Genomic DNA, 12,205 nt, shown 5'->3' on the forward strand with positions numbered 1-12,205 from the left:
CAGAATCTTCTCCCCATTAACAACTCTGCTGGAGCTATCCCTGTTGTTTCATGAGGGGACAGTCCCATACTCAAATAGGAACCGGGACAGTTTGGTATCAGTTTGGTGAAGCGGGAGGCTGTTTCTTTAAGCCTGCTCTTTCTGCCAGACCATTGGATGATGGATGGAATGGAGCTGTCCTTATATGGAGGAGAAAGTGAGGTCTGCAGATGCTGGAGTATCAGAGCTGAAAATGTGTTGCTGGAAAAGCGCAGCAAGTCAGGCAGCATCCAAGGAGCAGGAAATTCGACGTTTCAGGCATAAGCCTGCTGGACACACTTTCCTCATTCCTGATGAAGGGCTTATGCCTGAAACGTCGAATTTCCTGCTCCTTGGATGCTGCCTGACCTGCTGCACTTTTCCAGCAACACATTTTCAGCTGTCCTTATATGTTGAATACCACTCGAATTTAGGAAATACTCAAATTCCCTGCTGGTAATGATGGCTTGTCATCTGTGACCAACATTTCTGAGAGATTGCGAACGATGCACACAATGTTTCCATTGTCGTCCCCTGACAAATGCACTCTATGCATGACCAGAGATTGTGAACGGGTGTCCATAATCACTAAGAACATTAAGCCCATAAAAGGACCAGTGTAGTGGATGTCTAAGCAAGTCCAGGGTTTACTTAGCAATTCCCACGAATGTGGAGAGCTGCTGTGGTAATGTTTGTTAAAGACTGGTTCTGTGATCACTGAAATAGCCACACTGGTATCAATCTACATTAGAACCAACCGACAATTTAACCAGATGTGTATTTTGATTGGTTCTGATTTGGATGTTGCTCAGCAATTTAACAGTTCCAAGCCAGGTGGAAGGTGGGCTTTCCAGGGTGTGCACTGTCCTAGACACCAGCCTATGAGTTCTTTTTCTCAATTTAGGTCTAGTGGGAATCTTTTGCTATCTTGAGTCCATGTACTGGCAGCAACTACAATGTCTGGCTGGCTGGGATCCTGAAGGAAATTTTGACCATTTGTCCAAGGTTTGGCTTTGTATGAGGTTTTGCTGTGGGTTCACCAAGAGTCCCTCAGTTCAGGATATGTCCTGAGTGGGGCGATGCAAATGCCTTCACTCAAATGGTGTTCCCCAAGCTCAGTCCAACTGGTGAGAGTGTCCACTTCCATCGGAATACCTTGCAACGTATAAGCTCCACTTGCCACGTTTTCCAATGAGAAAGCCAGTTGTAGTTTGAACTCCAATTGGGCTTCAGCTAGTAGGCCCTTTTGTAGGGTTACATCATTAATGCCACATACCAGTCTCTCAGCATCTCATGAAGGGTTAAACCAAAATCACGTGCCTATGCCAGCCGTTTTAAACTTGTCAAAAATTCTGAGATGGATTCCCCTGGTTCTCAAATTGCCAAGTAAAAGGCGGCACAGTGGCTCAGTGGTTAGCACTGCCCTGCCTCACAGCACCCGGGATCTAGGTTTGATTCCTAACTCAGGCAACTGTGTGGAGGTTGCACATTCTCCCCGTGTCCGTGTGGGTTTCCTCCGGGCGCTCCGGTTTCTTCCCACAGACCAAAGATGTGCAGGTCAGATGAATTGGCAATGCTGAATTGCCCATAGTGTTAGGCGCATTAGCAAGGGTATATATAGGGTGGGGGAATGGGTCTGGGTGGGTTACTCTTCGGAGGGTTGATTTGGACTTGTTGGGCTGAAGCGCCTGTTTCCATTCTGGAGGGAAGCTAACTTAATCAAAACTGTTAGTTTTCCGGAATTAGAGGAGGCTTGGTTTGTAATATTCTGAATTAAGAATATCAACTCTTGAAAGATTTTAATACCTGGTTCCTCTGGGAAAGTTAGGCTCCAATAACCATAAAAGCTGCGGGTCCATAAGTCGTCAGGAGAATTACTTGTTGCTCTTCATTTGCCTGAAAAAAAAATGCATTTTTTCCACATAACGGGCCCAGGCTTCAATGGCAGAATTGGATGAGTCAAGCTTCCCAAATAATGGTTTGATGCCAAAAATACTTACCCCAACTCAAAGACAACTGGTGTGAACAACTTTTTTCAGGAGCATGCTTTTCTCTCATTGCCACTGAAATAACTCCCCAGGGGCCGATATCACATCACGAAGTCAGCCCTTTATTTACCCATGGAAAGTCCTTGACATTGATCCAGTTCACCCAGAACCATCTGTCAGAGGGACAGTATATTTGATAATCCTGTTTTTATCTGTCAGCCAGGACTCCCTGATTGGAGAAAATTAACAGCCCCAATCAGGGAACTCATGTTCTATGAGATCCACCTGGCTGACCTCGTTAGAATCACTACAAACCTACCTCTCTCTTAAATACACATTACCTTTTATGGAAATGAGTTCCACAGATTCACCACCTCTGGCTGAAGAAGTTCCTCCTCATCTCAGTTATAAAGGGTTATCCCTTCACTCTGAGGCCGAGCCCTCAGGATCGAGTCTCTCCCACGAGTGGAAACTTCTTCTCTGTGTCCATTCTATCCAGGCTTCAGGTTCAGCCTTGATTGCATTGAATGATGGAGCAGGATCGATGGGCTGAGTGGCTATGAGATGATAAAATGGACCAAATTTCCTTCTTTATATATAAAAGACTTCAGACAGGGTAATTGTAATCTCTGATTTAATAAGCCAGTGGAGTTTTTCACTTCTGTGGTTAATGTGGGTGATTTGTAATCACTCAGAATCTAACATTGTTATTTGCATTGGACCTTTTTAACACAAAGTGTTTTGTTTTTGCACAGCTCTTCAGAAGTATAGAGATTCACGGGTATTTTGAGAGTGATTGGAGAGATTGTTTGTTGTAAATAATGAAATTTGCATTTAGAGACAAGTGATCAAGAATACAGCTGGAGTTTACTGCATATTTTACTTTATCAACATAAGTGTGCCCACATTGTCTTTTCCTTTTATAAAATGCTTGATAATAACAGGCAATCTGTGTAACTGGTTACAAGGTGCCCTGTGATTTCCTCAGCCTGCTACATCAACCTGTGAACACTGGACCTCTGGGAACAGTCAGTTCTCAACTCTTTTACTGTCTGGGACATGTACATTTTAATTTCTCAACAGAAACCTGTACTCACTCATTAGGCAATTTCATTATGACATTTTCTAGAACAGAAACACATTCGACAGGTTAAATTTTGGAAAAATAAATTATACAAGACATAGGATGTCCGAAGAATGTTATTTTCTACTTGCATTGTAAGGCTTTAAAGCATTTTGATTGGAGTGAAGTATACTGGATTGAATCATGGGTTAAATAAAATTAAAAACAGATTTGGAAACACTGGGCTAGGTTTTATGGGAGAGGGGTTGAGGGTCAAGGGGCAGGTTGCTGACCCAAAGCTCAAGAAAGGAAAGCCAGCTGAAAGCGAAGTTGTTCCTTGTGCATCCGCGTGGGAGCTAAAATGTGCTGCGGACAGACTGAACCCATTAGTCATTGGACTTTACCCCCTCGAACAGGAGGACGTCGTGTCCTCAGGACCTCCCAGTCAATCCAATTGGCAGGCAATCCGATTATACCTGGCAGTGAAATCTCAGTAATGGGCACGGCCAGGACTGTAGGAAGTCGCCCAAGGCAGAGCGAGGCTGCCGTGAAAAAAAAATCTCAGGACTTTGGAATGGAAAGGGATTCCAGAGCTTGAATTTCAACACAGGATTGGTGGTGAGGGGGGCCAGCAGGAATCGGCAGAAGGGCCAGGCTCTGTTGGGCAGGTGGCATGGAAAGAAGAGTTTTGGCATTTTGGGTTGAGGGATGCCCTCAATATGTGCAGAGAGACCCCACACCTTCAAATGAAGTGACTCCCCCAACTGCCATTGTTCATTTGGCCTTTAAAAATGGCCTGTCAACTCGCATTGAATTGCCCAGGTCAGCTGTATTATGGTGTGAGCAGCATATTATTCAGATCAGCAGATTTGTGAACAAGCCCAATTGATCTTTATTTACTTATTAAGATAAGACGGAGGCCCACCTGGCATATTCTAGGATATGTTCAGGGACGTCCAGAGTGGTAGGAAGGTAGTATGCTAGCTACCTGGCTTATTGTATAACCTCCTCCCAGCCACTCCAACCAAATACACATGGGGCAGAAGCATCTAACCCCCAGCCTTTTTACAACAGTTGATGCTCATTAAAATGGAATGCCTTAAGCCTCCCAAGTAATTGCTTTTACAAAGTTACAATTAATTTGACAATGCCAAAACTCTCAGCAGCATTTTGTTTGTACGTAAGAACATTTTTAAAAGTTCACGAATTGCCCACGTGTAGGATTAGCCTTTAACAAACAAATAATATGACACGGCCCACACCACATACACCAGCTAGAATGAATTTCTTCATAATCTAGTTTTATGTTGTGTTCGTGCTTTGAACTCGCATGCTGACCATTAACCTTTATCCTTTATCACTTTTTTTTTCTGTTTCAGTTCGTAAGTAACCCAGTTGGTTTTCTGGCTGCAATTCCACTCCTAATGCGCATTAGCGCAAAATGAGTCAGTGACCTTTGAGGTACCACGAGACATTGCATCGAATTATAGTTATAGAAGTCATAATTATGGTATCATAGATTTCAAGCATGCTCAAGATATTGTTTCACTCCAGCTTCATTGTCAAATTTGCAAAGGTTGTTTGAAGCAGATTTAATACCAGAATTAATTTGGTAAATCATAGAGTGGACATTTTGATGAGATTCCCTACAGTGTGGAAACAGGCCCTTCAGCCCAAGCAGTCCACACTGACCCTCCAAAGGAGTAACCCACCCAGACCCATTTCCCTCTGACTAATTCACTGAGCACTATGAGCAATTTAGCATGGCCAATTCACCTGACCTGCACATCTTTAGACTGTGGGAGGAAACCCACGCAGACACAGGGAAAAAGAGCAAACTCCATACAGACAGTCGCCCAAGGCTGGAATTGAACCTAGGACCCTGGGGCTGTGAGGCAGCAGTGCTAACCACTGAGCCACTCCAACATTGCTGGCTTTCTTGCCCATCTCTAATTGCCCTTTGACTGACTGCCACGCCAATCCAGAAATCGAGTCAACCACATCATCGTGGGCCTGAAATCACATGAGGCTAGATTACATCAGGTACAGGCAGGATATTGTTAAGCGACACAAGGTTCAGAATAGATTACCAGGATGTTGCCAAGTTTGGAAGAATTGAGATATCAAGAAAGGGTGGTTAGACTGGAACCTTTATCATTGGGTTAGAGACAAAAAAACTGTAAATCCAAAATAGGCAGGAGGCTAGAAAAACACAGCAAGCCAGGCAGCACCAGGAGGTGGAGAACTCGATGGTTCAGGTATAACTCTTTTTCAGGACTGAGGGTGGGTGTAAGGGGAGCTGCAGATATGGGGGGTGATGGGGGCAGGGTAGTGGCGAGGATAGGTGCACGACCTGATTGGTCAATGGGTGGAATTAATCTGGTAGGTGTCAGGCAGCAGTGGAAGGGAGGGAGCAGGGCTGGGAAAAATGGTTATTTGAAATTGGAGAACTCAGTGTTGAGGCATGCAGAAGAGGAGGTGTTGTACCTCCAGTTTGAGGTGTGCGTCATCGCAGCAATGGAGGAGGCCAAGGATAGTCATGAACGAAAGGGAGTGGGAAGGGGAATTAAAATGGGGCTGATTGGGTGGTCCAGTTGACCGCAGCAAGGTCCACAGGGGCCGACTGGACCTCCCAGTCACCGAACATTTTTATTCCCCTTCCCACTCCCTTTCTGACGTGACCATCCTTGGCCTCCTCCATTGTTGCAATGAAGCACACTGCAAATGGGAGGAACAACACCTCATTCTCCGCCTGGGCAGCCTACAGTCCGGAGGACTCAACACTGAGTTCTCCAATTTCAAATAACTTCCCTTCCCATTCCCAGCCCCTCCCCCTCCTCCCAGCCACCTACCGGATTCATTCCTCCCATTGACCAACCAGGTCGTACCCTCTACCTGTCTTCAACTATCCCCACTTCACCACCCTGCCCCCACCACCCCTTTTATCTGCAGCTCCTCCCCCAGTCCAAAACGCAAACTTCTCCATCTCCTGATACTGCCTGGCTTGTTGCGTTCTTCCAGCCTCCTGCCTGACTTTTTTTCACTGAAGCGTAGGAGGTTGAGAGAAGACCTTATAGAAGTTTATAACAAAATGAAGAGTACAGTTAGAGTTAATGGTAGTTGTCTTTTCCATGGAATGGGGATTTTCAAGACTAGGGAGCACACTTCAAAGGTGGGAGGAGCGAGATTTAAAAAAGACACGAGGGGCACATCTTTTACACTAAAGGTAGTTCGTGTGTGGAATGAGCTTCCTGAGGAGGTGGTTGATGTGGGGACAGTTACAACATTTAAAAGACATCTGAATAAGTATATGAAGAGGAAAGGTTTGGAGGGATATGGGTCAGGAGCAGGCAGGTAGGACTCGTTTAGTTTGGGATTATGTTCGACATAGACTGGTTGGACCGAAGGGCCTGTGTCTGTGCTGTATGACTCTATGACTGCAGATTCCCTTCTCAAAATGATGTTCATAGATAACTGACAAAGGTTATTACATAGTTGGCACTAAAGCAGCTTTTAATTCCATATTGTTTTTCTAAATTGATTTGAACACATATACACAGAGCATTAGTCTGAGACTCTGAGTCCAGTGACGTTACCACAGTGAGACTACCTCCCCTACACATGTGCTCATCCTGTCACTGACATGAGGTACCAGAGATCTGTTTTTGAATCCAGAGTTTAAACTTAAGCTTTCCCATGATCAATCTCAACACAATATAAAGCTTACTGACTCTTTCTGTTTACTCATATGTGGTTCCATTTTTCCAACCAAATAGGACAAATGTACAGATAAATACATGACTGGGTAGGATTAAGGAAGGAAAATGTAAAAGAGAAAGAAATAAGTTAAGTTACATCATAGCTGGATGAAAGGATGTGTCTGGTGAGGGCACATGGTTAGTATGGTCAATCAATCAACAATGGCTTATTAACGTCATAAAAATTAGGAAGAATTGCGTATTATCTGTTTGGCTGTGCACAGCTTTTCAACACAACACACAACCTCGCAGGAAAATGATCAAATTTTGTCAAATAGGATTTAAGGCGTGTCACAGTAGATATATACAAATAATCCACATTACATTACACCCATGTTCCATTGCTGCAGGCTTGGTACCTGTACAATTCTTTGCCTGTAATACAATAAGACTGACTTAAAAACCGGCCACTTTAATGACTTTAGCTTTAATCAAGATATTTTGCCACATATGCTCTTTATTTTTAAAATTGAATCAGGCGATTCTTATGGTCCAGGAGGCTACTTGGCCCCATTAATCCTGCACTGGCTCTTCAAACAAACATCATTACCTATCTCCTGCTTTTCCTCTATACCCTTGTGCACTACATCCATCCAAATAATCACCCTGTGCCCCCTTGAATGCTTCAGTTGAACCCTTACCACATTTGCAGGCAATGCATTCCATCCCCAAGCTACTCACTATGTGAAAATGTTTCAGTCTCACATCACCCTTGCTTCTTTTGCACACCACTATAAATCTGTGGTCTTGTTTTGTTTGTTTGACAAGTGGGAACAAGTTCTCCCCATCTCCTCTCGCCAGCCCACTCATGATGTTGGAGACCTCAATCAGATCTCCTCTTCTCTCCAGGGAAAACAGTCCCGACTTCTTCAATCTATCCTCACAACTCCAGCTCCTCATCCCTGGAACCATTCTTGTAAATCACTTCTGCATTCTCTCCAATGTGTTCACATCTTTTGTGCTTTTATGCTTTGAAGTAGGCACGGATTGATCACGAGTGTGCCTGTAATAACTGACAAAAGAGTGTGAAACAGTTCATTATGACTGACGTCTCTCCATTGTTTTAAACAAAATTCACAAAGGTATACAGAGATCACTATCAATGGTCAATTCTGACACTACCTAACAGTAGCAGCAAGATGTCTGCCATCAGATCATTTAGTACCTAACTAAAAAGTTATTAAAAATCCATTTTTCTAAATTATGCCCCTTACCTCTTCGACTGAGGAGGAGGAGGTGTTTGGGCCTATTAATAATCAAATACAAAATATTTTTAATGAAGTAGCATAATATATTACTACCACTTCCTGTAAGGAATTTAACAAAGAGCTAAGCTGATATCAACATAAGTTAAACAACATACAACTGAACCACAGCCAGAAGATCCAGGGTGATGTCTCACCTTCCCTGAAGGTGTGTGACAGCACATCCATGCAGATTGATTAATATAACTCCAGCAGAATCATCGAGGGCTCACCTTGAGAAGAGAATGCCAGTCATTTGCTAGTTTCCAATGATACCAGCAGCTGAGAATTTGGCCATGCTTCAATCTCAACGACATTCATCGTGTAGGCTCACAACTAAAGACTAGTTTTAAAGGTACTGATTATTCATTGAGATTGTTCCCCAGTGGGAATCAGCTAAATATGGATAAGGTTCGTGGATAAGACATCGATTGCTCTAAATTACAACTGGAACAGAAACAATGGGCTGAATGACCATCTCCTGTTCTGTGAATCAAGGTTCTTTAGTATTTTCATGAGACCATCCTTTGATCTATTTGTTAAGTAGCAGATATTGGAATGTCACCCAGTGATTAGCCAGTCCAATGAACTTTGAGGAAATAAAATGATCCGTATCTTTAAAAAAATTAAATGTTTGCGAAACATTCCAATGAACAGCAATTATCAAAACTTAATTTCATAAATTTAAGATTTCTCATATAATACTTCAAAGTACAGCGGTGTGTGCTCAAACTGGGGAAAGACAATCTCAAGCGTGGTATCAGGACTTTGTTCCTCACTCAAATAATAATGCAACTGATATGGATGTCCACATGGAGCAATGAGGCAAAAACCTTGGAGAACATTGGACCATGTGCTTTGTGAGTGAAAGGAATAATACAAATCAGGACTTTACTACAAACAAAGAACGAGAATAAGCTGGACAGTCTTTCCCTATGATATCGTCATGTGAAATGTACACTGTTTTATTCGATTCTGGCCCTCATCAACTGACATGGAGACAGTTATAAATGGGGAACAAAATAATACAAGACCTTCAATAGTTAAGTATAAAAATATCTGTTAGACAGTTCAGAGACTCTATCAATTCTTACAATGCCCTGAAAATCCTCAGAACCAGAAAGTAATTGTGTACAAATATACAAATCTTCAAAATGATCCCTGATTTATCACCAAGACCCAAATACTGGACTGGTCGGAAGACTGCTCGCAGATGAGTTAACAATTGAATAAAAACATACTTGTGTATTTCATCACAGTATCAAATTTTGTTGATTATTTTCTAAAAAAAATGTACACGTATATTTTTGGGTAGTTGGATCTGGCAGCACTTTCAATCTGTCCAGCAACAGGCAGAAATGTCACAAAGCTCATGAGAAGTCCTTCATAGCACTATAACAGAGTCGTCAGATGAATCATCAGCATAAGGAATATCCTCAGAGTGGGGTGTAGTTTCAAGCAACGTTGTTGAATTACTTTGGCTCACTCCAGGCAACAAAGGTATTTTTACATCTAATGTGTTCAATTGCTCTTCAGATACCCCAGATATGACGTATCTGTCTTCTGCTTCCATGGTTTCATGGATTTCCACAGTGACAGTGGTTTCTGCAGACCTTACAGCGCAGGGTTCAGTTTCATTGGAATCACACAAGTCCGCATCGGGAAAGGTAGGCTCTTCAGTCAGAACACTCTGCTCTTCAGGGTTACCTGTGTTAACATAAATGATGTCTTCTTTGTTTTGAACTTTAGGAAGACTCTCTAAAAACTTAGTGAGAAACACCTTTAAGTTGGTAAATGTTGGCCGGTCTGCAGGATCACTTCGCCAACAAGAGTACATAATTTCATATCTAAAAACAAACAGACAAAATTACTTCAAATTTAACCGAGCACCACCACTTTCTTGTTCAGTCACATTGGAGGAACTTGCCTAATTGGCACATACTGCTTTAAGGCCATCTTTAAATTTTGATAAAATACAACCTGTACATTATGAACATGCAAACTAGAAAAGAGAGTAGGCCATGTCTGGCATTTAATAATTTCCTGTTCTGGCATTTAATAAGATCAAAGCCAACCGGATATCAAAGCAAAATATCACAGATACTGCTGGTATACAAACAGAAGGTGTTGGAGAGACTCACCAGTTCAGATAGGAGAGAGAATTAGTGTTAGCATTTCAAATCCAATATAACTCTTCCACAGCACAAGAAGAATCATACCAGGCTTGAAATGTTAACTCCACAGATGGTGACAGATTGGCTCAGTTTCTCCAGCACTTTTCAAAATAAAATCATGATGGAACTGATTGGAAACTTAGAACCAAGGTTTCTCTCTTTGAATGAGGTTGAATGTGAATGTCAACTCATTGACTGCACTGCACTTTATAACAAGGAGAACGGAAGTAGGAATGCCAAATATGTCACAAGTTCTTTGAAGTCTTAATGAACCAAAATTCTGATGACTCGGGTTTAATTGTTCTCGTGAAAAGAAGTCAGGCCACAGTTGTGTGACATACTCACAGCTCATCCAGGCAGTCAGAAGGCTGTTTCAATCTGTGACCTCCTTGCAGATAGTCATAAATTTCATGATTCTGTATTCCTGGGTATGGGGTCATCCCTCGGGTAACTATCTCCCACATTGTAACTCCAAATGCCCACTAGGAACAGAATCAAAGAGTAATTAAAACGGAAACAGTATCATAATGTAATAGATCAAAATAAAGAAAAAAACAAACAATTTTTGGCAAGGAACTAATCGTAGAAATACATACAACCTTTTCTGCTCCAATACATGTTTCAAATTTCCAGAAGACACCATTCACCACATACATATGGCGACAATTATCACTAACTCAATGGTGGAAGATAATTATGCATAGTTACAGGAATATAACTATTTACAATTCTCATCAATTTTATCTTTCAACGTGCTTTTTGATTTCTGATGTTAATACATAGTGGCATTTTAAATCTCACCATTACCATTTACAAGGTGCAAATCAGGAATGTGATGGCATGCTCTCTGCCTGCCTAGATCGGTGCAATTCTAACAACACTTCTGACTAGAAGTTGAAGTGAAGTGGCCAGAGAAAAACATTGGCTCCAAGAGTATGCTAGAGGCTAGGAATCCTGCAACAACTAACTTATTTCCTGACTCTCCATAGCCAATTCATCATTGACAAGTCAGGAGTGTGATGTAATACTTCCCACTTTATGGCTGAATGTAGTTTCAACAGCACTCACAAACATCATCCAGGACAAAGCAACCCTCTTGACTGACACTCCATCCACTATGTTTAACATTCACTCCCTTCACTATCGATGCTCAGTATCAGCAGTCTGTATCATCTACCAGATGCACTGAAGAAATTCACTGAGGTTCATCCAACAGCACCTTCCAAACTTAACATCTCTACCTCCCTGCTGAACAACAGCAGTAGGTGTATGGGAAGCTGCATACTCCTGTCCAAATCACACACTTTTCTGATGTGGACATATATCACTGCTCCATCACGGTCACTGGATTAAAATCCTTCACAATAGCAGTATGGGCACCCCTATACCCTGAGGAGTACAATTATTCAAGAAATAGCTCACCACTATCTTATCCAGTGCAATTAGAGACAGCAATATGACATCCAATGAGTGAATTAAAAAACACACAAGAAGCTCAACAACATCCAGAACAAGCTTAATGAGCACTGTTTATACCACCTTAAACATTCTTTCCCTCCACCACTGACATATAGTGGCAGGCAGCAGTGTGTGCTATCTACAATGTGCACTGCAGCAACTCACCAGGGTTCCTTCAAGAGCACTTTCCAAACCTATGACCTCTACCACCTTGACAGATAAGGACAAGGGAGCACTATCATCTGCAAGTTCCCCTCCAAGTGACACACCATCCTGATTTGGAACGATATCACTGCAATATCAAACTCCTGGAACTCCCTTTCGAACAGAACTATCGGTGCACCTTCATCACAGAGACTTCAGCAGTTCAAGAAAGCAGCTCAATCCAACCTTCTGAATTAGAGAAAGGCATCACATGCTGGTTTTGCCAGTGACTTGTGCATCCAGTGGAAGAGTAACATAGAAAATGAGAAGACAAGAATTAGGAGCAGAAATAGAGGAC

The 12,205-nt window shown here is 42.3% G+C and overlaps 1 protein-coding gene across 1 annotated transcript in view; it reads right to left on the minus strand.

Moving 5' to 3' along the window:
- Positions 1-6,930: 6,930 nt before the first annotated feature.
- Positions 6,931-12,205, minus strand: part of mertka (c-mer proto-oncogene tyrosine kinase a) — a 114,027-nt gene continuing 108,752 nt past the window's right edge. Inside the window, exons 18-19 of the mRNA XM_060848986.1 lie at positions 10,591-10,727; positions 6,931-9,918 (exon numbers count right to left, since the gene is read on the minus strand). Coding sequence (XP_060704969.1) covers positions 9,456-9,918; positions 10,591-10,727 — 600 coding nt within the window. The 3' untranslated portion in view covers positions 6,931-9,455. The remainder of the gene's footprint in view (positions 9,919-10,590; positions 10,728-12,205) is intronic.

The sequence above is a fragment of the Hemiscyllium ocellatum genome, chromosome 3, assembly GCF_020745735.1.
Source record: "Hemiscyllium ocellatum isolate sHemOce1 chromosome 3, sHemOce1.pat.X.cur, whole genome shotgun sequence".
NCBI lineage: Eukaryota > Metazoa > Chordata > Chondrichthyes > Orectolobiformes > Hemiscylliidae > Hemiscyllium > Hemiscyllium ocellatum.